Source organism: Bos javanicus, chromosome 8, assembly GCF_032452875.1.
Source record: "Bos javanicus breed banteng chromosome 8, ARS-OSU_banteng_1.0, whole genome shotgun sequence".
Lineage (NCBI taxonomy): Eukaryota > Metazoa > Chordata > Mammalia > Artiodactyla > Bovidae > Bos > Bos javanicus.
The window spans coordinates 76,591,823-76,617,257 of NC_083875.1; the positions used below are offsets into that span (position 1 = coordinate 76,591,823).

The 25,435-nt window shown below is 58.0% G+C and overlaps 1 protein-coding gene across 6 annotated transcripts in view; it reads right to left on the reverse strand.

Annotated features, from left to right (window-relative positions):
* CNTFR (ciliary neurotrophic factor receptor) overlaps nt 1–24,947 on the reverse strand; it is a 37,884-nt gene extending 12,937 nt beyond the window's left edge. Inside the window, exons 1-4 of one of the 6 annotated variants that reach the window (XM_061425986.1) lie at nt 24,757–24,947; nt 16,767–16,880; nt 5,034–5,118; nt 608–841 (exon numbers count right to left, since the gene is read on the reverse strand). In XM_061425986.1, coding sequence (XP_061281970.1) covers nt 608–841; nt 5,034–5,118 — 319 coding nt within the window. In that variant the 5' untranslated portion in view covers nt 16,767–16,880; nt 24,757–24,947. Of the gene's footprint in view, nt 1–607; nt 842–5,033; nt 5,122–13,731; nt 13,831–16,766; nt 16,881–24,756 lie in introns of those variants that run through there. The other 5 variants (XM_061425987.1, XM_061425989.1, XM_061425988.1 and 2 more) reach the window with 5 other exon arrangements.
* Between the last annotated feature and the right edge of the window lie 488 nt (nt 24,948–25,435).

Here is a 25,435-nt window from a genome sequence, read left to right on the forward strand (position 1 = left end):
ACCCACCTGCCAGCCCTGCAGGACAATGAGAAAGATCTTTTAACAACGTGACCCTGATCATGTCCCTCCCCTCCTTCAGCTCCCTTCTGCCATTTACACCAACCCAAGTGACCTTCCCAGGCCCTTTCAGCCTCCAGGAAGCCTTCCTTCTTCCCCGGGGCCTCCTAGACTGCCCACACCTCTCCCAGCATCACCAGATATCCCATTTTCTCCCCCAAGGCCCTCGCAGCCAGCCCCTGGGAGAGCATGCACTGGAACGAGGCCAACCCAGCTAGGAGCTGTGACCTAGGATTCCTCCCACCAGGCTGCACATGGGCCGTGCCCTGCCAGCCCTCCTGAGCCCATCTTGTCATAGGGGACAGGATTTCTGAGTCTCAAAGACCTCCAGTGGAGGGTGGATACCCGTGCAAAATGCCAGGGGTCTGGACTCAGGGGGCGACACTGGGCTCAGAGGTCAGAACAGTAGGCTTAGACAAGGTCAGCGGACAGGGGTCAGGACCTCCACACCACCAGGAAGGGGATGTGATTGGGGCCGAGGGCCTGGGCCTCACTGGCTCCCCCACTGAATGCAGCGGGGGTCACGCGAGGGGCTGGGAGTCACACTTACAGCCCACATGGAGAAGCACCTGGTGGCGCAGGTGCCAGGAGTCCCGGTGGAAGCAGGCGTACAGGCCGCCGTGGCCCAGCTCCAGGCTCCGGAGCACGAGCTGAGAGCCGTTGAGCAGGTCGGGGGCCAGGTCTGTGCCATTCACCCGCCACGTCACCGCTGCGTCCCAGCTGGCAGTCCCACACGGCAGAGTCACGTCTGAGCCCAGGCGCTCGTACTGCACGTGGGGAGTCTCTGTGGCGGGTGGGGAAGGCACAGGCAGAAGTCAGAGGTCACAGCCTGGCCCAGCACTCCCAGATGATAGCGAGAGCAGGCCCCCTGAGGCTCAGGGCGCGAGTGTCTTGAGGAGACAAGGGATCTGCAAAATTCCTTCATGGCGTGCAAGGGCACAAGTATGTGAGTGTCTCCAAACTTGGACGTGTGCATGCGTGTCTGGGGACTCTGTGTGTGACTGGGTGATTCTGTGTGCGTGTATGAGAGAGAGAGTTTGTGTAGAGTGCTGGGACAGAAGACCTAGGTCACCTCCAGTCACCAGGTCCTTTTGAAAGCTTTCCTGACCCCCATAACCCCAGCCTCCTGCCACCAAGAGGCCCAGCCCCAGTCACTGACATCTGCTAGCCAGGCAAGCTGAGCCAAGGGGCCCCCTCCTGAACTCCTTCCTCTTTCTCTTCCCTTCTCTTCATCCTCTCCATCCTTGTCTTTGTGTCCTGCCTTTCTCCCTCTCCCCGACAACTCTGAACCCCCGACAAGGCCCTGTGCCCCAGCAGGCCAGGGCAGCAGAAGGAGGAAGAGTGGGCACAGGAGCCCTAGGGAGCGCCTGGCAGCTGTCAACGTGGTGGTGAGGCAGGAACTGCATAGGGTGCGGGTGGGGGTGGGGGAGCGCAGGGACTGCAGGAGCTCTGACCCTGACTCTCCTGCCCCCAGGAGGGGCCTGTCAGAGCCCAAAGCAAAGCCCAGCCCTGGCCTCAGCCGCCCAGGCATGATGGACAGAGCCCAGGAGACTGGAATGGAAGGGCGGAGGGGGCAACTATAGAGAGGAGAGCAAGGTGGGGGAGGCAGTGGGACAGAGAAAGTCCTGGACACCGAGCAGCAGGGCACGGGGAGACATGGGGAGACACGGGCCTGCCCTCCTCATCCCGCCCCTCAGCCTGGAAGGATAGATGCTTCCCCAGACCTGAAGTTCTGTGCAGTAAGGGTGGGAGGGGGCAGAGCAAGGGGGCGTGGAGGGAGAGGGGGCTGCCGGATCCCTCGTTAACACTCCCTGGGTCTCCCCTCTAGAGAGCCACCCTGCTGAGTTGGGGGATTTTCAGAGGCAATTCCTGTTAACGAGCCAATTAAGTTGGGCCAGTGGCCTCTTAATTAGACTTGTTAACACCACTGGGGCCGCAGGAGGTAGGGATCCCCCTACGCTGCCAGGCCCCCTTCCCCTGCCTCACACCCCCTCCCCAGCCCTGCTTTTCTCTGGGCTGGAACATCTGTCCCCAGTTGCTGCCTCTGTGGCCCTCCCCAGGCCAATCCCTGTGTGTCTGCAGGGCCCCGTCCTGCCCCTCTCTGAGCCTCTCTGTCCCTGTCAAAGGAGAGGGAAGCAGGAAACCCCGCCAGCCCTGACCACTCGTCCGTGGGGCCTGGGACCAGCCGAACAGAGGATGAACAGGCGGAAGGACGGCGGCTGGGGGGGACCTTGGAGGCCGCAGCTGTGAGGCTAGAGCAGAGATTGACTGGGGGCCTCCCTCTGACCAGAGGCCCAGGGTCCAGGGCTCAAGCCATCGAGCCCCCCCCAGTCCACCAGCCCTAGCCCCCGAGCCCCCCTCCAGCCTCCCTTCCAAAAACCTGGAGCTTCCAGGAAGCAGGCCAAGCCCCTCTCTCTGCACACCGCCCCCCACCCCAGCAGAGATTCTGCATCCAGCTGCCTTAGGAGGAGGCTGAAAACTGACCGTCGAGGGGTCAGGAAGAGCAGGGGGAAAGGGGCGTGGTCATTACAGTCCCCAGGGCACTACAGCAACACTGACCAACAGAGGCTCAGAACTCATGTGGCCCCAGCATGGCTCACTAATATTGGGGCAGGCAGGAACAGCAGCAAGAGAAGGACACCCACCGACGGCACAACAGATGTGATGGCAGCGGGGTAACACAGAACGCGGCAACCCTGTCTGCCTCACAAAGGAAATGGAAACACACAAGCTGACAACAATGACAAACCAACCATGGAAGGGCAGGGCAGGAGGAAAGACACGACAACGCAATGACAGGTGACCACCACAGGCCACAGGGCAGAGGCAGGGGAAAACGTGAGGCGACCCTCACGCCGTCACAACTGCTACAATGACACAACAGCAGCGATACACATGGCCACGCCACAGCTCCAAAGATGGCCGTGATTCAACCCTTTGTCTCTGGACAGCTACCCCCACCCCCCGCCCCATGGGTGCCCCTACTGATGTGCTGTCCATTTCAGAAATTAAATCAAGCCGCAGGGGGAGGATGGGGTTCTTGGCCCTGACGCAGTGACAAATGCTCCGAAGGAATCAGCTGTGAAAAGGTTGTTAGAAGCCAGGATAAGAGACAGAGACAGGATGAGGTCATGGACACAGGGAACGCACAGGGACAGAGCCGACGGCTCCCTCACACCTGTGCACACAGGCTCACATGGGGACCACATGCCGGAAACGGTCCCCCCCAGGGTGTCCTAAGCAACTTCACATCACCACACATATAGGATGAGGACCGTCACCATGAGAAGAGCACACACACACAGGACAACCATCCACAGGTCAAGGCCACACTGGGACACCGTCCCATGCAGAGACGTGATGATGACATACGTGTAGAGGAATGGCACTGTCAGCGAGAGGCACAGTTACACACAGACACGTGGTCTCACACACAGAGACACAAACACAGAAAGCAGACACAAAGAGAGACAGTCATGCATGGTGGAAAGTCTCAGCCACAAGGACACAACTGCTCACAGGCCACAGTCACATACTGGCCACGTTGGACACAGGACACAGGGCACAGCCCACAAGGATATAACCACAGAGAAATGCACTCAAACAGGGACACAGCCTCACCCACACAAGAACACAGTCCAGTGCACAAGGACAGTCTCACACCCAAAGATGCAGCCTACGTCCCCCACAGGGCAGGGGCCAGGCCACTGGGAGAGGCCACCAGCAGGCCTGGGCTGGTCAGGTCAATACAGGAGCCCCTGGCATGCCGACTGCAGGTGGGGCTCGATGGGCTGGCCTGGTGGTCCCTTCAGTCCCTAACCAATGGGGAGCAGCCCTGAGGTAGGCCAGGATCTCTCTGGGCCTCAGCATTGGGTTCACAAGGAAGAGGCCATGGGAGCCTTGACCTACTGAACTCTGTGAACCCACAGCCTTGAGGGTCATGGAGCTCAGTCATCCGGGCTTGCTATGTGCCTGGGCCCCGCCTTCTCTGCTTCCACCTGGGCCAGCTGAGGTAGGGGGCAGGACACAACTAAGGGGGGAGCTCCCTACACTTGGAGCCTCATTCGAGGAGTTTTGAGGTCAGAACTTGGGCTAATGTGGCCACCTGAAGTGCTGCCTCAAATGCAGACGGGCTAGGGGTCACGTGGTCACCCTTCCCAGCAGGGGTGCCCCCGTCTCTGCTCTGCGTGTTTGTGTTCCTGTGAGGAGGACACACCTTGCACTGGACAAGTGGTCCAGGAAGGGGAGGAGGCGACCAATGGCCCCGCCTGGGCACCCCCCGCCCCTCCAGCCATCCCAGCTCACTGGTGGGCGAGCCTTCTCCCACTTATCCTGCCCATCCCCTCAGCGTGTTCTGGGGCCTCCATCCCTGTCCCTGTATTCCTTCTAGGATAAGCGAGGGGCATTCTTACCCACTGTCTCTCCCAGTGCCTCCCACTGCACCCCCCATAAACCTGAAGGGACCCCACTTCACCGGATACTGTACAGGGTCCTGCCCCTGGCTGCCCTCAATGTAGTTCCTCAGTTGTGTCCAGCTCTTTGCGACCCTACGAACTGTAGCCCACCAGGCTCCTCTCGTCCATGGAATTCTCCAAGTAAGAATACCAGAATGGGTTTCCATGCCTTTCTCCAGGGGCTCTTCCTGACCCAGGGATCAAACCCGGGTCTCCTGCATGGGAGGCAGATTCTTTACCATCTAAGCCACCTGTACCCTGTATCCTAGTGGGAAGAGGATCGGACAATCTTCAGCCAGAGATGCCATCAGCATGAAACCACCCAGCAGTGACTGGGGGGTTGTGCTTTTGGGACAATGTCAGTGGGTCACCCCGTGTATCAGAGTCACACAACTCATGTTCATGTGTGATGATGCCAGCACATGGCAGTATGTGGCTCTTGAGTGGGTGCATACAGTTATGCCAGAGAGGGTCCTGCTCAGCTCTGGAGCGCCCCTCGCCCCCCACCCGCCCAGCACTCACCCTGCGGACTGTGTCTCTGGGCGTAGACCACGGCAGCAGCAGCAGCGAGCACGGCACAGCAGGCCCACGGGACAGGAGCAGCCATCTGCTGGGAAAAAAGTGGACGGCGGGGAAAGGGGTAGCATCAGCCCAGGCAGCAGCTGCCTGGGGAGCCCCCCACCGCCACCCCATTCTCAGGGAAGACTGGGAAATCCCAGGCCTAGGGCCAGGGCACCTTGACCCCAAGCGCCCTTCTTAATGGAGCTCAGGACCCTCTTCAAGTAACAGAAAATAACCTTATTGGCATCTGTAGGCAAAGGTTTGCTGAGATGGTAGAAGGCAACCTACAGTGGTTTGTTGTTCGATAAGGAAGCTGGCTGCAGGATGTAGTCAACCGCAGATGAGTTATAGAACACTGGTAATGCTAGGGCCATTTTTCTAGAAAAAAAATAACTTTACTGGTGAGGTTAGCTAATTAGCTATAAACACTGCAAACTGAAAGGGTAATGCTTTAACTTGACTGGAGGTCTATACATCTCCAAGCTGCCTTGAACGGAAGGCCCCTGCCATGCTCCTGGGGAGACTCTGGGATCTGCCCTACCATGTTACCCCTACCTGCCCCCCCCCCACCCCCAGGTGAGCCTTGCCCGGCAGGGCTCTGGGAAGTTCAGAGCAGCAGGGTATCAGGGCAGTGGTACGTTGTGAGCCGGTCAGATGTGGTTTCTGCTTTAGTGGACACCAGTGACCATGAGAAAGATGAAGGATTTTCAGATATACGTCCCAGTCAGGGACCCCAGCCTATCGCCCTCCAGCCCAGGAGCCTGAGAGCCCCAGTCCAGCAGATGTACATGTGTCTGCACACTCCCACATGGGTACACACAGCACAGTCAGGACGTGTTTCCGGAAGCCAGGATGGATCCAGTGGCCCCTCAGTGTGTTGTCCTGCTTCTAGGATGGGTCCAGCTGCCCTCACACTGCTCCACCCCAGCACACACCTACACCTAAGGAGAGGGAAACAACCATCTCCTGCCCAAGAGGTTCCAAATCTCTCTCACTCCAGTCTTGAAGAGAGACAAAGTTCTGTCAACAAGACAGAAGCAGAGATCCAGAGACAGACCACTCCCAGACACTCAACCAGGGCCACTACCAGAGGTACAGTCAGACACACAGCAAAGACTCTGCCCCCAACAAGAGACAGAGCCCCAAAGAGCGAGCCTACACACAGGCTGGAGAGACTGTGTGGGGCACAAGCCAGAGAAACAGGTAGATCAACCAGATAACCAGCCAGGGACATGGCCAGAGAACAGCCAACACACAATCAAAGGACCCACCAGAAACACCGTACCACACTCAGCCAGATGCAGGCAGATATATCAGAGAAAGAGCAAGAAGCCCAGTCAGAGAAGCAGCCATCAGCGACACAGGCCAGGGACACTGTCAGAAACCCTGCCAGAGAAACTGCCTGACACACAAGCAGAGAAATACCAGAGAAACTGATAGACGCAAACAGGCATACACCCAGAAAAACAGCCGGAGAGAGGGCCAGAGACGCAGCCAGATGCTCAGTCAGGAAGTATCCACAGCACTCAGAACACTGCCAGGGACACTCAGACACACAGTCGGACACACTGCCAGAGACACCGTCAGAAACGCTGCCAGAGAAACAGCCAGAGACACTGCAGAGAGGGCTAGAGCAGTGCGGGTGTCAGCCTGGAGCGGTGTGGGGGTGGGGGAGTGGAGAGAATCTGACTTCTGGGGGCTCCTTTGGGGAAGGGCTCCTGCCTGCCCACGGCTGCCCTTGCCCCCGCCCAGGCCAGTCTTCCCCGCTGCACCTGGTGCTCCTCTAGCCGTGGCTGCTGGAGCCCCGGCTGCCCCTCCCTGGCATGGCTCGCCTCTCTAGGCCCCGACTGGCCTCGGCAACCCCTCCCACATCTGCAACTCCTGAGGCCTTTGCTACCACTTGGCCTGGCTCCTGACCCTCAGCCACTCCCCCCTCTCCAGCTACTCCTCAGGCTTAGGAGGTTAAGACAATGGCCAAGGACACAGTCAGCAAGTGGTGGGGCCAAGAAAGGAACCCAGGATGAGCCAGCTCTAAATTCAGAGCTGGTGTGAGAATCAGATAAGAGGCTGGAAGCCCACCTGGTTCCCCCCGCTCCCCACAACTTCCCTCCGCCTTCAACCCTTGCAGGGAGCCCTCAGACCCTCCCCTAACATCTCCACCATCCACTTTTCTCCTCACAGCCAGCAAGAAACTCTACCTCAGGGCCAACCTGCTGCCCAGCACATGGGAGAGGACTCAGGGCCTGGGAGGCAGATGGGCAGACAGGGGACAAAGGTTAGATGACAGGATGGGAGTAGAGAGACAGGGTGGTCCTCTTCTTCCAGCTCCTTCCTGGTCCCAGCTGGGAGGGGCGTGGTGGGTGAGGAGAAGGCCTGGCACGAGTGTAATGCATACAAGCAAACACACACACACACACATGCGGGTCCCCACAGGGGGAGGGGTGGCTTCTTCATCAAAGTCGCCTCCATCAGCCCGATGAGTTACTGTAAGGGCCGGGCCCTGGGCCAAAGAGGCTGCAGCCATGGGAGCCGGGTGCTGCTGAGAGAGCTGCAGAGACAGGGGGATGGGGTACCAAGCAGATGCTGCACGGTTGGGGGCACCCGGAAAAGGGAGACACCCAGGGAGAGGGGAACAGAGAGGGAAAGCTGTGAGCCGAATCCCTGAGGGACAAGAAAAGACCAACACAGGGAGAAATGGAAGAAGAGACACAGCAAAACACAGGGAGCACACGATACTAGCAGAGATCCAAGGGCAGCGGGAGAGACATGACCTGGAGAGAGCGACAGAAACAAGACACAAGCAGGGTCTCTGTGCCCACTGACAGCATCTCTCTAAGCCGACTCAGCTCCGGCAGTGTAAGGGGAGGATGCTGTCAGTGCGGCCATACTGGTGGATCTGAGACAAAAGCAGGGCTTCCAGGGGGCTGGGGGGCTTCTGTCCATAAAGCCAAGAGCCTAGCCCCTAGGGGATAAGAGTGGCTGGAAACCCCACCCCACCTACAGGCCCAGGAAGTCCCAGGCCACTTTGACTTCCCTCTTCCCTCCGAGTCCCAGCTGGACCCATTCCCAGGTAGGGAAGCTGAGGCCAGAGACATCCAGGCTACACCTCTGCCCTGCCCTAGCTCACCTCAGGTCACCCATCCCAGGGCAAAGAGCATCTTTCCCAGGAATTTTCCAAGTCCACACCCACGGCTCTGGGATAGATCTAGAGCATAAATGCTGTAAAGCCCCAGATGAGGGCTATGTGAACTGGCCCAGGCTCCATAGACCCTTCCAGAGGGCCAGCCTGGCCTCCAGCCCCAGACCCAGCAGTGAGGAGAGAGCAGAAGGCACCCCACTACCAAGTGCCCAGCAGCCCAAACCCCTTGTGAGCAGAAGCCCAGCACCTCTCCCAACACAGAAGCCCAGTGTCGCCACATACACACACACAGGTGACTCATCAAGAGACCATCCTGGCCCCCAACTTACCATCATGTCCCATGACGACACAAGGACACCACTACACAGTAATAACAACATTCACTAAAATGACACAGGTGCACAGCTGACAATGCCCACGGGTACAGACAGTCACTACAGTGATAACGATGCACTGAGTGACAGTCACATCCAGTGACGCCAACAAACAGGGGGACGACACCTGTTGACACTGACATAGTCACAGTGACAGTAACCTTGGTATCAAAGATGCAACGAGACTGCCACTCACTCAGGCTGACAATGACGGTGACATCCACAGTGATACAGGGAGGCTGACAGACTCAGTAAGATGGACAGTCACGCAGAGTTAACACCGGCCTGCAGAAATGTTGACACCATGGAGGCTGACAGTCTCCAGCCACTACACTGACAGAGTGACAGGCTCCGGATCAGGGATCTCAACTACCAAGTTTCTGGCTTAGGATCCAGGGCCCAAGACCCCTCTCACCGGTCCCAGCAAGGTTCCAGGTACCCTGAGCCCCGACCCTCACCCCCTGGCCAGCCGAAGGCAAAACCTGAGAAAGGGAAGTGTGAATTTGAGAAAGCCCCTATTCATCCTGCAGAAAGAGGGCAGGTTAAGTTAATCAACCCAACCCTGAGGAATCCCTGCCACATACAGGGTGAGGGTGGGAGTTCTGAGCACCAATGCCTGGAGCCCAGCTCTGACTGAGTGTGTGCTGATGTGCAATAGTGTGTTCAGAGCTTTAGGCTTCAGGGTGTTGGTTGGTGTGGGTCAGGTGGGCTCCGTCTGGCCTGGAAAATGAATGAACAGCGAGGGCCTACGTGGTGCCTTTGAGAAACTGAGACCCAGTGAAGGTCACTGGCCTGGGGCTGGGGTGAGGTCAGGAGTGTTTCTCTGATGGAGAGCATCTGGCCTACAGCGGGGGCCATGGGGATATCTCCATGGCTTCCAGTCCCCTTCAGCAACCCCAGGCTCTGGAATCCTCCAGGAAAGGGGAAAGGCACTCTCTCTTGGGGCCTCATCCCCGTCTCTTCGCCCTGCAGTTGCCCTAGGGGACACATCCTGGGAATGAGGCAAGAACCTGGGACAAAAGAACCCACTGATTCAAAGGCCTGGGAAACTCTACAGGCCTCAGACCTGCAGAGAAATTAGGGTGAAGGGAGGAAGAGAGGCACCTACTCTTGGGGACGGAGAGAGAAAACGAGGGACAGAGCAGGGGCAGAGATAGGGACAAGGGCATGGTGGGCAGGGAGGCTCGGCCCCGGCTGGCCGACGGGGAGCCCAGGAGAGACAGTCTGGGCGGGCGGGAAGCTCCAGGAGCGGGAGGAGGGGCTGAGGCCAGAAGGCCCCCAGATCCCACCAGGCCTAGGCAGCCTGGACAGCGTGGGCGGTGAGGGTGGGGGCAGAGGCCGGAGGAGTCCAGAGGCCGGGGGTGGGGGGGAGGCCAAGGAGGGAGGCCTGGCCCCTGGCAGCTGGCCCGGCAGGCCCCCCATGGGGGAGGGGGCGGGCCCAGGTCAGGGGCCAGCTCCTGGGCTGGGGCTGGCTGGCCATGGGGCAGGCTCCCACTCCCCATGGCGTCTCTCCCTGTCTCTGAGTCTCTGGTCTCTTTCTTTCTCTTTGAATCCAGACCCGGCCCTCCTCTCAGCGGCCCCCCACCCACCTTAAGGGGCACAGGACCCAGAAGCTGTGCCTGGGTTCAAGCCTTATCTCCTCTTCCGATGCCACCCCATTCCCACACACTCCAGGGGCAAGCCCCCCATGCTCTGGGGGAAGGACACTGCCCAAACGTAGCGCCACTCCTCCCTCATAGAAGGGGGGCAGGATGAAGCTGAGCACCAGTGGGAGGGGGCCAGGAGGGAGGCGGGGGGTGGGAGCAGTCCCCCAGCTCCAGTCTCTGGCTGAGGTTGTGGAAAAGGAGGCAGCCCAACATGAATGAATTGGGGGGGCGGTATCCGCACCTGCTATTGTGACCTCCACAGCCGGAGACGGGGGCCTGGGGGGGGGACAAGATTCCAATGGATTTTGGCAGCGGCTTGGACTCTTGAGTGCTCACGCCCCCCACCCCCCAACCTCTTGCACCGTGGGGACCCTGAGATCAGCATGTGCGTGCCCTGCTGCACATGTGTGCTGGCGTATTGCGCGCTTCCCGTACCGGGTCTGGATGGGCCACTGGGAGGCGTCCAAGAGAGATACCCATCCAAATCACACCAGCGAGGCCCACACGTGGAGCCCCAGGCGAGCCCTGTGTGCTGCCCGGTGACCTGGGTGCTGGCTCGTCCACACTCATGTATGCAGGCCTGGACAAGAGCAGTCCTCTAGAAAGGTCCAGGCTTGCTCCCTGAAAAGTCATCTGACCCAACCCTCTGCCTCTCCAATGGGGAGCAGGAAGGGGCAGAGAAGTTCATATCCTCCCCGTGGGCACATGGGCTCTGGACAGCTTCACAGCATCCAAGATGCAAGCGCTAACCCCCCTCCCCCTAGCCCCAGTCCAGAGTCCCTCCTGGCTTCTAGGAGAATCAGGAGGATCTCTCCATGCAGAAGAGGGCCACACACCAGTCTGGTTAGGTCTAGGGGGAGCCAGGCAGCTCCTCATGGAGGAACAGACGCTGCAGGAGGTTATAGACAGCTGGAAGGCCTCCATGGAAGGCGGGGGATGGGCAGGTCAACGGGGCTGACCAAGACTTCCCTCAGCTGACAGGGGAGGGGGCTTGCAGCAGACTCACAGCAGATGAGGCAGAAGGAGGCTGCAGAGCCCTCTGTGGAGACAGAAGGATGGACAGAATCGCTCTCCAGGCTTGGGGGCTGGGACAAAGACCTCTTTGCCTCAGCCTCTCCCACTACCCCCCACACAGGGCCCCATCACCACTACGGTGCAGACACAACCTCGAATACATACACAGAGGTTGACGCTTGCAACGTTGTGTGTATGTGGGTGCATGCGCATGCACACACACACACACACACACACACACACACAAGGCGGGGTGGGCAGTGCGCGTGAAGCGTCAATGTGTAACAAAAAGAACTGAAGATGGTCTTTCGGACAGAGTCTGAGTTGAGTGGGGGGAACAGAAACTTCGACTGTCCACGTGTGCTGTTCTCCTCAACCCCCCTCCACGCATGCACACTGCACACACTACTTCTGAGGAAGCTTCTGGTCTGCTGGGCAAAAGCAAGCCATCCTTCCTCCCCCTTCCTCCCCTCCGCACAGTGGGGAAGCCAGAGCAATCTGTTCCTGATGGGTAAACACAGGCATGAGTATGCGCGCACACATGCTCACACACACACACGCTCACACACACACACACACCCGCGACCCAGGGGCAGACAACACCCGGTGCTCGCTTCACCCCAAGACAGAATGCACACTCAGGCTCTCGCTACCATCGTAGAGCTCCCCAAAGCCCCCCATCTCCACCACACAGCTAGAACTTCACAGACACACCCAGGCACCCCTCTCGCAGACACTGGCATCGTATTCTCCCATTACCGCCACTTATCACGGCCTCCCACGTGGACACCCACTACCACATCCTCGCACACAGTGGTGTGCGTTGCACACAAGAATCACAGTCACAGTCACACACACAGACTCTCACACATATGCTCAATCAAAACAGTTCTGGCCTCACATATGGATACCAGCACACACTCAGAACAGTCACCCTTGCACACATACCGTAGCACCTCCAGAAACTCCGAGACCAAAGACCCCACCCCCTTCACCCTCAGCCCTCACACCTCTACACCCGGCAGTGAGAAACACACACATACACACCCAGAATAGTCACTCCCTGCTGGGACCTTGGGTTGCCAGGCCCGTGCTTAGGGGAAGGGAAGATAAAGCTCAGGGTGGCCTAACACAGAAAGGGAAAGTTTCTAAAAATCGAGAAAGCAGAACACCATTCCCTACTTGGCACCTTTCTCTGCTCACCCTTTCACCAGCATTCAGGAATGAGGAGAGATCCTGGCCAGAGTAGAGTGGTGAGGAAGCCCCCAGGCGAAGAGATGGTGGCACTGGTAGCAGCAGGAGCCAGCAAGCCCCAGAAGCCAGCCTGCTCCCCAGGACCCTCCCGCCTCTCCTCCTCACCACTTCTTCTCCAGCCTAGCTACCTGCTGTGTGAGCCCAGGCCTCTCGGAAACCTCTCTGTGCTTATAGCTGTCTACAGGGCACCTGAATGTCAGGCCTGGCTGCAGGAAGTGGGGGAAGGGGAAGGAGATGAGACCTTGACCTCAAGCCCCAGCCCCTGCCAAGGCCCTGTCATCACTGTCAGACCCAAAGAGAAATGGGGACAGCCCTGGCCAAGCCAGCGCTGCCTTAACAAACCACCAGGACAAGAATCCTAAAGCGTCCTTGGACCCTGCAGCCCCGCCCCCCATCACAAGAGAAGAGGCTGTGTCGCTGTCCAGGCAGAAAGGAATCCAGGCTGGGCTGGCCAGGCCCCAACCCGGGAACAATCATCAGTGCTGTTGACGTCCTCACCACTTGCTGCTCCAGGTGTAGTGTGAGCCCTGATGCCCCATCCTAAAGAGAGCCTGCTTGGGCCCCACGGACCAGGCCTGGGAGGGAACACCGGGTGGCAGAGCCTAAGGAAACCAAGCAAGGCAAAGCCCAGGAAGCCAGGTGACAGGGACTTAAGGAAAGTGACAAAAGAATTCAGGCAGCCGGGTTAAGGGAAACTAGGTGACAAGGCTCCAAAGAACACAGGCTGTGGGGGCCAAAGGAGACCTGGCCGCAGGGACCGAAGTTATTTAGCTCAGAGGTGGGGACCAACGAAGCCAAGCAAGAGGCCCACAGGATGCAGGAAAAGAAAGATATTGGGAGCTCATCCCTCTGCCTGGACGTCACCCCCACAACCGGGGCCTCTCTCTCAGTAGCCCCCTTCCCACCCCGGTGGTGGTCCCCTCCCCCAGGCCAATGGACACGGCCAGACCCCCTCCTCTTGCTGGAGGCCTGGTCCGGCTGCAGCCAGTGGGCCCCGGCCCCATCCCTGGGACCTCAGGAAGTCCCAGTCCCTCCCACCGGCTGCAGAGGCAGAGGGGGGCTGCTGGGGGGAGAGAAAAAGAAGAGGAGAGAGAGACAGCTTGGCAGGGGGAGCGCCGAGCAGCCGCGGGGGGCGGGGGCCGAGAAAGGAGCGGGAAGCGCCGGGGCGGGCTGGCGGGCGGCGCGGGCGGGGGTGACAAGTTCTCCGGCCCCGCGGCCGCGCGGCCACTGACCTGGGTCCCCGCGCAGGCGCCCCGTCGGTGCCTCCGGCGCTCCGTGGGTCCGCCCGTCCGCCCGCGGGCATCGGGCCCCCCGGGGGTTCGGGGCTGGGGCCCGGGCGGCCCGGGGAGCAGGCGTGTCCCCCCCACCCCCGAGCGTCCCGGCGGGCGGGGGGCCGAGCCGTTGCGAGCGAGCTGGGCGGCTAGCGGGCCGGGAGGCGGGGAGGAAGGAGCGCGCGGCGGGCGAGCGAGCCGAGCGAGCGGAGGGAGCGAGTGAGGGACGGCAGGCAGTGAGGTCATCCTTTGAATCTAATTGTCTGAGTCAGGAGGAGATGTGGCACTCGAGGCAGGGGGAGGGGAGGGGGAAGGGACCCTCCCGGCTCCGGCCCACCGCCACCCCCGCCCCTCCTCACCCCTGGGGGCTGCCGCGGCCTCCCCTCCCCCGCCCGGGCCGAGTCTTCTCAGGCCAACTGGGACCAACCCCGGCCGGTCTCACTCAGGGCTGACCTCTGCTGCGAAGGGCTCTCCGTCCCACATCACCCCCAGAGAGTCTAGTCTCTAGGGGGGACGGGGAGCCCCCTCCCGGTCCAGTGTGTCTTCCTGCCTGTCTGAGGTCAGGGAAAGCCCCCATTCCACCCCAGGTCTACTTCTGCCCTCTGAGGAGAAAGAGGGAACTTCCACTAGCCTTCCTAGGGACCTTGTGCACTCTTAGAAGCTGGAGTCCCCAACTCTCCGAGTGACCTGCGTTGGAAATTTGGGGGAATCTGGACATTGAACCACAGCTCACCTCCCTCCCTCCTGAGGATGACAGTTCAATGCCAGCCAGTCCTCCAGTCCTGCACTTTGAGGGGCACGAGGACCCCCAGTGGACCCCAGGGTCCCCCTACTCTGTATGCCCAACCCTTCAGGAGGGGCAGAAGCCAGGCCAGACACCTAAGGTCCCCAGAGGCTGCTCAGGGAACAGCCCACTCCAGTGGTTTGGGGAGGACAAGATGGCAGTTGGGCCCTGGGCTTGTCAGGTGTGTGCACACCCATGCATGCACACAGAAGCACATGCACACGTGTGTATACACACACACACACACCCCCCCCACGGGATGGTGGGGGGAGACCAGGAGGCTGGGGATGCTCACACCGACGGCCACACAGCTCTCCCATCGCCCCCATGGGGGAGGGGTGATAAATATTTAAGGGGCTTTTAGCTCTGAAGGGGCCGAAGCTGGGGGAGGGAGGGGGATCCACGATGCCTGATTAATGGGGTTACGGGCTCGGATCAATCCATCCGCCCGCCGCCTCCCTCCCCCTCCTCCCTCCCTCCGCCTAATGCGCTTTATCAGGAGACGCTTTTCTGACTTGGCAGCGTCGGGTGTTTTAAATAGACCCATTTAGAGCAGGGGTTGGGGGAGAAAGGAGCGGGGGAAGGGAGACAGAGATTGAGACAGGCTGGGAGACAGAGACGAATCAGAAGAGAGAGAGACAAGCCCGGAACAGAGAGACTGGGAGCAGAGAGACAGAAGGAGATGCAGACACGGAAATAAGAGGCTGAGGATGACACTCCCGCAGAGGCTGAATGGGAGGGTGGGGGACGGTGATGGGAGGCCAAGGGGAAGCTGGGGGGCTGCAGAGCAGAAACAAACAAAAAAGAGAGAGAGACAGACGCAGAGAGAGGAAAGGAGCCACCAACAGCAAGGAGAAACCGAGAGAGAGGTTCTCTGCAAGGGCTGAGTGCTAGCCTGGGAGACAGCAGATATCTTTTATTTCCAAAAACAGTTTTTCATCCACTTTGTTAAATTAAAAAGCTGTTTTTAAAGCGGTGCTGAAGGTGCTGCTGGGGGAGGGTGGACAGAACTGCCAAGTCCTCCTTCACAGCCTCCTCCTCTGCCCCCACAGAAGCCGCCTCAGCCTTTCCCCCCCCAGGGGTGTTCTCCAGCTCCCCTGCTCTCTGTGCTCCTCAGGGATCCCCAGGGACAGGGTCAGGGCATCTGAGCTACTGTTCATTGGCAGAAAGTCCTTCCTGCTGTCTGGCCTCAGTCCCTCCTGCTCCATGGAGCCCATTCTCTTGCCTGACCGCTAGCCTTCTGTGCTCCGACCCCAGTTCCGGCTCCCTAAGGTGTCCCCAGTGTGTCGGGGGTGATTAGCACAGCTCAACAGCTCAGTTTCCCAACCGGCCACCAAGCTCCTCCCAGATGTTCCCCTCACTGTTGTGCCAATCTGAACTTCTGATAGACACCCCACTCCAAGTCTTCAGGTCCTCTGGGAACCGGGAGACTGAAGCATAACCCTCTCCAGCCTTCTAAAGTCCCTTTTCTACTCTTCAGAACCCCAGCTCCATTTTAAGTCCCTTTTATGGCCATGATGTTGTCAGCCTGGGATACACTCGGCTTGGACCCCACCCTCAACAACACCCCACTGCTAGTTCTGAAGGGTCAGCCCCCCCACCCCCACCCCACTTCCAGGCCGGGAAAATGGCCAGTCTGTTTGGGAGCTGAGATGAAAAGCCCTGCCGGCCTTTGTGGGCCTCTGGCGGGTTTTCGACAATAGGCCCTTCCGTTCCGCTCCAGTGCCTCAATTTCTTGAGCACCCCCACCCTGGGGCTGCCAATCCAGGGGCCTTGCCTGGCCTGAATGAAAGGCAGGGAGAGTCAGGCCCAACCCCCAAGGCTGGCCTCAGAAGATTTTGGACTTTCTGACCCTCCATCCCATCTCCTCCAAGCTCAGCGGCTCCCCACCAATTAAACCAGAAAGATGCTTTGGGCAGAGAAGAAGCCTGACAATGAGACAGAAACATGCTCCCATATCCGGGATTCAGTCTCAGCAGTGCAGAACTCAGTTTTCTGACCTGGCTTTGCCCTTGCCTGTGTGAGGGTGGGTAAGTCTCCTCCCCTTTATAGGCCTGTCATGGGGGCATGAAAAGCCTCAGGAGGAAGGAGGGGGGAAGAACAGGAAGGGATCTCAGACCCTCCTTCACTCACATCCCCAGACCTACGGCCCCCATGGCACCTGCCAGATGCCCTGAAACTGACCTGCCTCCCCCAGGCCCCCAGCACATACCTCTTCACCAACCGCTGCACACCGAGCACATCAATGTCCTCCTCTTCCTCCAGACCAGGCTCTTCCGGAGACTTCTGAAACCAAGGGGGCGGGATGATGTGACAAGGCTGGGTTCTAGAAGGGCAAAGGGCACAAATCAGAGGCCACAGAGGAGCCGCAGACCTTAGTCAAACTCAGAGCTCATTTCACGCTCACAGCCCCACTGTGAGAAGGGGAGACTGAGGCAGGCAGCAGGTCAGTGTCCAGAGGAGAAAGAGCTGGGAGTGGTCCAGACTCCCTGAAGCACCCTTTGCAGACTTTAGGTTCTGAACCGCAGGGACAAGGAGAGGCCAGAAACCAGCGGCCTGACACCACACATAGATGCAGACCCACAGACCATCTGAAATCCCCACACAACCGGTTCACAGACACAAGTACCTCCATGTCACACACATCCTCCCATGCACACTCACACAGGGACACATGGCCCCCAGCAGGCAGAAACACACACCATCATACTGTCTTCTCCTCATCACCACTATGATTTATTGAGCATCTGTTATGTGCCAGAACTGTGTTAGGCACTTTATATACATGATCTCATTTAATCTTCATGACTTCTCCATGAGGTAGGTTCTATTATTATTCCCATTTGACAGCTGAAAAAACAGATTCCGGGAGGTTAACTTGCCCAAGATCACACAGCCGATCAACTCAAATCTCAAAGCAGAGATTTGAGTGCAAATCTCATTCTGGAGCCCTTCTACTAGTGCCCTTCTACTTGCCTCTGCAGATCTCTCCCCTGCCAGCACAGTGCCTTTCCCAATAATAACGGGAGCAGCTAACACTTGCTCAGGGCCCTTGATAAGCCAAACACAATGATAAAGACCTAACATACAGTTTTGCACCGTATCACCAAAACAACCTTTGAAGGCAATCCTGGTCCCATTTTGCAGATGAGAAAACTGAGGCTCAGAGAACAAAAGCACCTTTCCTTGCCCAATGTCACATGACTGGTGCTGAAGAAAGCTATTCTGAAAGTCATTGTTGCTTCTAGGACTCCAGTTACTTGAACAGAGCCCTCGACTTCTACAAGACCTTGGAAGATTCTCAGGGTCCAACTGCTCCATTTCCCACCACAACAGGTCCCAGCTGCGTCTGCCAAAGGCACGATAAGGTGCCTAAACACATACGCATGAGAAAGGAATTCCATGTCATCTGACTCTGCCTGGAGAGGCAGAGGTACCACCAACCAGGGAGAGATGGCTGGAAACTCAAACAAGGTGTTAGGGACAAGCAGACTGGTGGTAAGAGATACAGACACACCGACAGGCCCACAGAGACGGAGACAGACAGGAAGACAGACACACGGGGCTGAGCGATGACAGAGATGGTGGGGAAAGGAGACAACAGAGGGAGAGGAGGATACAGGCTGACATGAAAAAGCAGACAGGTACACACTGACATACACAGGCAGACTAATAGAGAGTCATCCAACCTTGAGGAAAAGAAAACTCTGAAAGCAAAACAGGACTCATGTATAAGTGAATGTGTAGGTGAGTATGCATTCGAGTGTGCCTGTGTTGGGGGCATGCAGAGTCTGTATAACTACACACATTACACCAGCTGCTTCTAGCAGTTTCATCTGATTAATAATAAATGCCCTATAATTACAGCCACTCCCCCCAGCCCTTCTTCCTGTTTTTTTTGTCAGCTGCCTCCAGGCCAGCCCCCTATAGACCCCAGGGCCCCCTCCATCCTCACCTGCTGCCTTATAGAGGGCTGAGAGACATGAGCTGGGCAAGGAGGCCAGACTCCCAATCTGAAGGGGAATACCCATTTCTCTATGTTGGATTAATGCCCCATGCCTCTAAAAAAAAGGTCATGCCGTTTAGATCTCACTCAGAACCCTCCCCCAGCTCCTCTGTTCCCCTGGTATAACCTCTGAGCCCTAATATGGCCGAGGGGCCCAGGTCTGGGATGCAGAGAGATGAACTCTTGATCACTGACTGGCTGAAAGAAGTCTCCATTCACCAAGTTACCTCAGTCTCAGAACCCCACAGGCTCAAAGAAGGAAGGGACCAGGACAGCCCCCCCAACCTCATCATTCCCACCCCAGCAGCGCCAGAGTCTCTGCCCACTTGTGTACTCCCACGCTTTGGACACCCAGTGCCTGCCTCCATTCCTGAGCCCCCTCAAGTCCACCTCCTCCCAGGCCCCCCACCCTAGCTCTCCAAGGCAGCTCTATCAGAGTCAGCTGCGGGTTTGTGCTGATCTGTTTCTAATCGCTGGGGCCTGGTTCACGCTTGCCCACCCCACCCCCCCAATATTGATTCCATTATTTGGAGAGTCATTGACGTCAGGGACCTGGATGGGTGCCAAAACCGCGTTCTCTCAGGGCCTGGGCCAGGGCCCAGCCCCCATCCCACGATTTCACGGAGGGGCCCAGAAAGGTCAGCTCATGGGCCAAGGTCACATGACATCTGTCCTCAGAGGCTGGGCTCATCTTACCTTTCGGGGACCACTGTGAGTCCCCTTCTCCTGGGGGAGAGGGGCTCCACAGAGGCCTGGGGGTCAGAAGTGAGGTGGGGACGTATAGCACAGGGTGTGGAAGAAACTCACTGGCACTTGGGCTGCAAGGAAGAGCTCTAGGAGAAGGGATAGAGGCAGCGGCTCAGAAAAGGCTACCTGGGGAAGACATTTTCCTTGGTCACACACCATTTTGGAACATTCTGAAGCTGGACTTGAAATGGTTACCACTGACTACTTGATTTTTATGTCTGTTATCAGTTGTATCTCCAAGCTCTCTGAGAAGGAAATTCTTGGTGGTGCAAGATAACAGATTACCCTAAATGTTGCCATCATGTGACTAACTGGCACCACTCTTTTAGAAACCTTTGTTCCCTACAAAGGAAGGCTCTGTCTCCTGTGCAACTCCCGGCCCATGCTGCCTGCCTCAGTTTCTCCGCATTCTCTCTCTCTCTCCTGCCTCTGTGCCTAACCCATCAAGATGCAGCCACTGCTACCCCAGCACCTCTGAGGCTCTGGCTGCACAGGGTATTTTTAGGATCTGAACTCTGTGTTCTCAGACAGACATTAATAACCAATACAGACAGTCTATGGTGCCCACAGCAGCTAAACCTCAGAAGTGAAGTAAAAGTTGCTCAGTCGTGTCCGACTCTTTGTGACCCCAAGGACTATAACGTCCATGGAATTTTCCAGGCCAGAATACTGGAGTTGGGTAGCCGTTCCCTTCTCCAGGGGATCGTCCCAACTCAGGGATCAAACCCACTTCTCCTGCATTGCAGGCAGATTCTTTACCAGCTGAGCCACCAGGGAAGCCCAGCCTCAAAGGCTCAGACCTGGGGTCCACTGCTTTAGCTAGAGTCCAAGAAACCCAGACTTAGAGAAAGCAAGGGACATGTTCACCACCACACGGGGGAGAAAAGGATTTTCCCATCTTCTGAAAAATCTTGAAGCTGGGGAGAGGACAGAAGTGAGCTCTGACCTCTGCCACAGACCTTTTCAAGGAAGAAGCTGCCCATCCTTTGCACTCCTTCCTTGAATACAGGGAAGTCCTTCCTTTAATCTTGCCTGCAAATCACTTAGGGGTGGTTCAAACCAAAAAACAGGGTTATGCCACAGAGGCTGTTCAGTCTCAAGCCACAAACCCCGGAGAGTCCCCTCTCCCCACAGTCTGTCCCACTCAGTGTTCATTCGTCAACATTTCTTGAGCATCTAATCCCTGCCGGCCAGGGAATTAGGGACATGGTCCTGCCCACCAACACCACTCAGTCTGGTTGGAGAGAAAGATTGTTTACTCAACACTGGCCTCCCACTGTGTACCTTGTTTATAGCAGAGGCAGGGTCGGTGGGGGCTGAGACTCGTGGACCCCCCGCCCCTAAGTCCCAGATTTCACAGGCAGTTAGTTACTCTGCAGCCTTGCTGAGCACTGTAAAGAAGTAGAGGCAGTGTACAGTGGGGCATTCTGACCTCCCTCAGGACTAAGGATGCTTCAGTCCATTCCTGAACCCCAGGACGGGCCCTTGGACCGCCCAGGAGTCACCACCCTAGTCTATTAATAGACTGGTGTTCCAGCCCCAGCTTTGAGGAGCTGGTTCCCCACAGCTGTAGGGTCCAGCTCTTCCCCACATTTGCCCAGCTCCTCCTCTCACCTCCTTGGCTCTGGTGACCCCCAACCTAGCATGGCTCTATGCTTTGGGGGCCCTCTTTGCCCTCTGCAGAGGTAAAGAGGGGCGATGACCTCAGTGCCCTCAGCCCACTGGGACCACAGCCTCCCCAGCCCCTCCCCACAGGAAGCTAGGGTCTGGGGTGGGTGTGGTCACCCAGGGCCACTGGAGTTTACACAGCTGAGGTATTCCCCACACACACCCCCAATCCCTTGGCGGGTCTGGAGGAGGGGTCAGCTCTCTTCTCAGCCTCCTAGTTCTCTGGGACCCCCCCCTCCCAACCGGGCACACATGGTCCCCCCCCCCCAATCCATCTGCATTTCAAAGAAAATAGGCTCCATCTGTTTCCGATTCATTTACACTTCAACTCACCATGGGGGGGCAGAGCAGGGCGCCTTGCCTTCAAGCCCTCCACCCCCATAGGGGGGCTGGAGAGCACGTGTCCCGCTCTGGGACGAGGAGCAGTTACAGCCTAGCCATCTGAGCCTGAGAGCCAGATCCCTACTTCGTGGGGTGCTGGTGCACTGGCCTCCACAAAAAGAAGAGTGTAAAGCCCCGAGCAGTGTCTTCAAGGCAGGTGGAGTCCTAAGACTGATTGCAACCTGACCCAATTGCCACCCCATCCCACCCCCGCAGAGCTACTGCTCTTTTGGGAGACAGAGGGGAGAACCCCAGGCAGATGCTGGAGACAGGATAAGGACTCAGGCATTCCAGGAGACACTGGGAGATATAACAAAATGTGGCCCAACCCCGTTCCAGCCAGGGAAAAGGAGAGAGAAGAGGGTGCGTTCTACTCCAGTCTTCTCCTCCAGCCACCTTCTCACCACAGATCTGGGGCTACCATCTCCAGAATCAGAGATTCGCCATCTAGGAGAGGTCAAAGAAGCCAGATGTCTATCCCCCTCAAGTCAACCTTCACGCTGCTCCCATCTGAAGGATAAGTGGGATGGGGGAGATGTCTTGGGAAGACATAAGTCTTACTTCCCCATACCTGACCCTCTCTATCACAGGAGGGGTACCCAAAACTATTGAACAAAGATGTGCACGAACATGGTTCATAGGGAACCCTAAGGGTACATGTCACCCCTGAACCAAAAAGCCACTCGGCTGTCCTGAGAGTGATTGAGAGCCTAGTCTCCTCTGGAAGAACAGGCAGAAAGGTTTAACTGGGTGTTTCCCACCACTCTCCACCAGCCCACAACCCAAGTAATGGACGTGACCAAACACATATCTCTTCCACTCCCCACCTCTGGAGAACACAGATCTTGTAATAGTCTCTGTTCCGTCCCCAGCTGCCCTGAGACATACCATAAACCAGTGAAAGCATGAGTGAGTTGAACCGTGAGTTCTAAGTTCCCCTGGGAGTGTGAACATAATCCTAATGTGGGTTTGAGTGTCCCAGAATGGAAAGCTAACTTGGTGTGATTCTAAGTGTGAATCCCAGGGTTTCCATGTGAATATGAAAGCCTCAAGGTGCAAGCACCAGTCTGAGTGTGAGCACTGGGGCCCTAGTGTGACTCTGAATCTAAGCCCCAGGATGGAAGCAAGTTTAATTAACTACCAGGGATGTCAGTCTGAGTGTGAACACCAAGATGGAAGGTTAGGTTTGAGTGTGAATGCTGGTCTCACTGTGCATGTGACTATAAGCCCCAGGGCTGAAATGGGAGTCTAACTGTGAGCCCCAGGATTCCCAAACAAGTCAGTACAGGCACGAGTCCTAGTGTTCATGTGAGCCCCTGGTCTTCGGGGCTTTCTGAGTGTTAGCTAAGGTTCCCCACGTGAGTCTGAGTATGAGCACTGGGGTCCCTTTATAAGTATGGGTCCCTAAGTGATCCCAGGATGGAAGTGAGTATCTTGCGTGTCCTAGTGTGAATCTGAGTGTGAACTCCAAGATGTGAGCATGCATGTATAAACCCCAATGTCTTATGTGAGTCCTTGAGCTCAAATGAACTCCTGGTTCCCCAGGTAAGTCTGGGTGTGAGCCCCAGAATGTGTGAATCTGAGAAAGCTCCAGGGTGTCAGTGTGAGTCCCAGTGTGAGCCCTAGGACCTCAGGGAGTTCTCAGCATGGGCACTAGGTCTCAGTATTAGCCTATGAGCCTCAGGACAGAAATGTGAATCTAAGTGTGAGCCTAGAGTCCCAATGTGAGTCTGAGTGTAAACTCCAGGACTGAAATGTATCACTGGATATGACCAGAATATAAGTGAATCTGAGTGGAAGTCCATTGTCCAAATGGTAATTCTGAGTGTGAGTCCATATGAGTTTAAGTGTCCCAGTATGAAGCTGACTATAAATTCCAGAGCCTCTAGAAGTCTTGCATGTGAACTCTAAACTCCTACTTTTCACATAAGGCTCAGGGTCCCAGTCGGAGTATTAACCGTGATGGACTGTGAACCTGGGCTGCATGTCACCAATCCCGACCAGGAGCCCTAAGAACCAGCCCAGAGGATCTATGTGGATTTTGGCAGTGGAGCAGGTATGCAGAATTTATGGAGACACAGTCCCCTCCACCCACCAAGCTCTGGCTAGCTATACAGCCATAGAAACATCTAATTGTTCAAGCTCCATCATCCCCACATATGCATTGGTACACAATCATACCCAGAGTTAGACACACAAAAATGCACTCAGTGTTTCAGACCCCCCGACAAACAGCATTTACAGATGCACAAACACACCCAGCATTTCATACACCCACCTCCTCCGTGATTACAGCCACAGGAATACCCCCAGTGACACGGACACAATTACATCAAGTACTACAGGCAAAGCAAATAGTGTTGCAGACACACTTCTCCAGCGGCATGCACACACACACCCAGTGTTGCAGACACAACACTGCCAGCCACACAGACGCTTCTCAAAAGAGAGAGACTAGACGGAAAGAGACAGAAAATCCTGAATTTTCAACAAGGCGTGAAATAGTCCTGCCCGCCTGAAGCTACTGACGGGGGGAGGGGGCCAAGGGAGCGGACGAGCGCGAGATCTAGCGCTGGAAGAGAGGCTCGGGAGAGGAGAGGCTCGGAGCCGAGGAGGAGAGCTGTCCGTCTGGTGACCTCCCCGCGGCCCAGCCCCCACGCACCGGGCGCTACACTACTCCGAGCAGCACAGGGACACCCAGGCCGGCTCCAGCAGAGCCACACTAGGGGAAGACACACACCGGCAGACTCACAAAGAGGCGGGGATACACCGCAGGCGGACTCACACGGACACACAACACGGGAGCACTTACAAAGAGATTCTGGAGGAGACCCACTAAACGGAGATACATCCAGGCGGACTCACGAGGAAACCACAGGCAGGCTCGCGCCGACACACACACACACACACACACACACACACACACACACAAGCGGATTCACATGGACACCCATATACAGGCGGACGCGCAACCGTCCGTTCACACCCCTGGGCGCTTTCAAGTCCAGATTTCTGCTGGAGAAGGAAGCCGCCTCTGGGCGCGCGGGGGTCACTACGACCCCCCAGCTCCGGAATTTTCCCAGACCCTGCGCGCGACGCTGAGAGGTGAGGGAGAACCCGGTGCTAGGGCAATCGATCCCTGCCACCTCCCGCCGGCCGACTGTCCGCCCCACCACCACGCCCAACCCCCGGCGCGCCCGGACGTGGGGGGCTGTTTCTCCTGCGCCCCCGCCCCCGAGTTTACGGGCAAAGTTTCCCGTGAACTTTCCTGTCCCCCCCACCCCAGTCTCGGGCCCATGCACGTCCCCTCTCTCTTCCCGCGCGCACGAGGGCCGCGGATCTGTCGGTCAACCCGAATGTTTGAGGGTCCGGCCGCGCGCGCTCCGCGCGAGGTACTCACCGCGCCCTCGGACAGCCGGGGCTCCGCGCCTAGCTCTTCGACCGCCCCCGGCAGGGAGAGAGGCAGGGAGCGCGGAGCTAGCACCGCCGCCGGATCCCGCCGCCGAGCCCCGCGCTGCGCCGGCTGGAGCCGCTGCCTCCGCTGCCGCCGCCGCCCGCTCTGCACCGGCTCCTCGGCGCTCGGCGGCTTTAACCCCCCCCATCCTCCTCCCTCCCTCGCGCGCTCCCTCCCTCCTTCCCTCGCCCATGTGACCGCGGGCGCCCGCCCGGCCGCGCGCGCCCTCGCTCCCCTCCCCCTCCCTCCTTGTCTCCCCGCGCCTCCGCGGCCGCGCGCCGCGACCCCCTCCCGACCACGGCCCCCGCGCGCCCCCGCCGTGGCACGCTCCCTCTCCTGGCACGCGCGGGCACAGTCATCCTCAGCAGGCCTGTGAGCCCCCACTCCCCCTCACTCAGGCTGGCTCCCACCCTCCCCCCGCGGGCACACTCGCCCGCAGTGGCACGCGTGGCCCCCTCGCCTTCACCCTCTCTCAGGAACGCCCTCCAGACGGCTGTAGCCCCCGTGCTTCACGCGCAGCCCGGACCGCGGGTCTGAGAAACGCGCGCGCACCCACACCCACACCCACTCCGCCGGATCCCCCAGGGCCGCTGGGCGCGCATCCAATTCCCCAGGGTCGCTCATT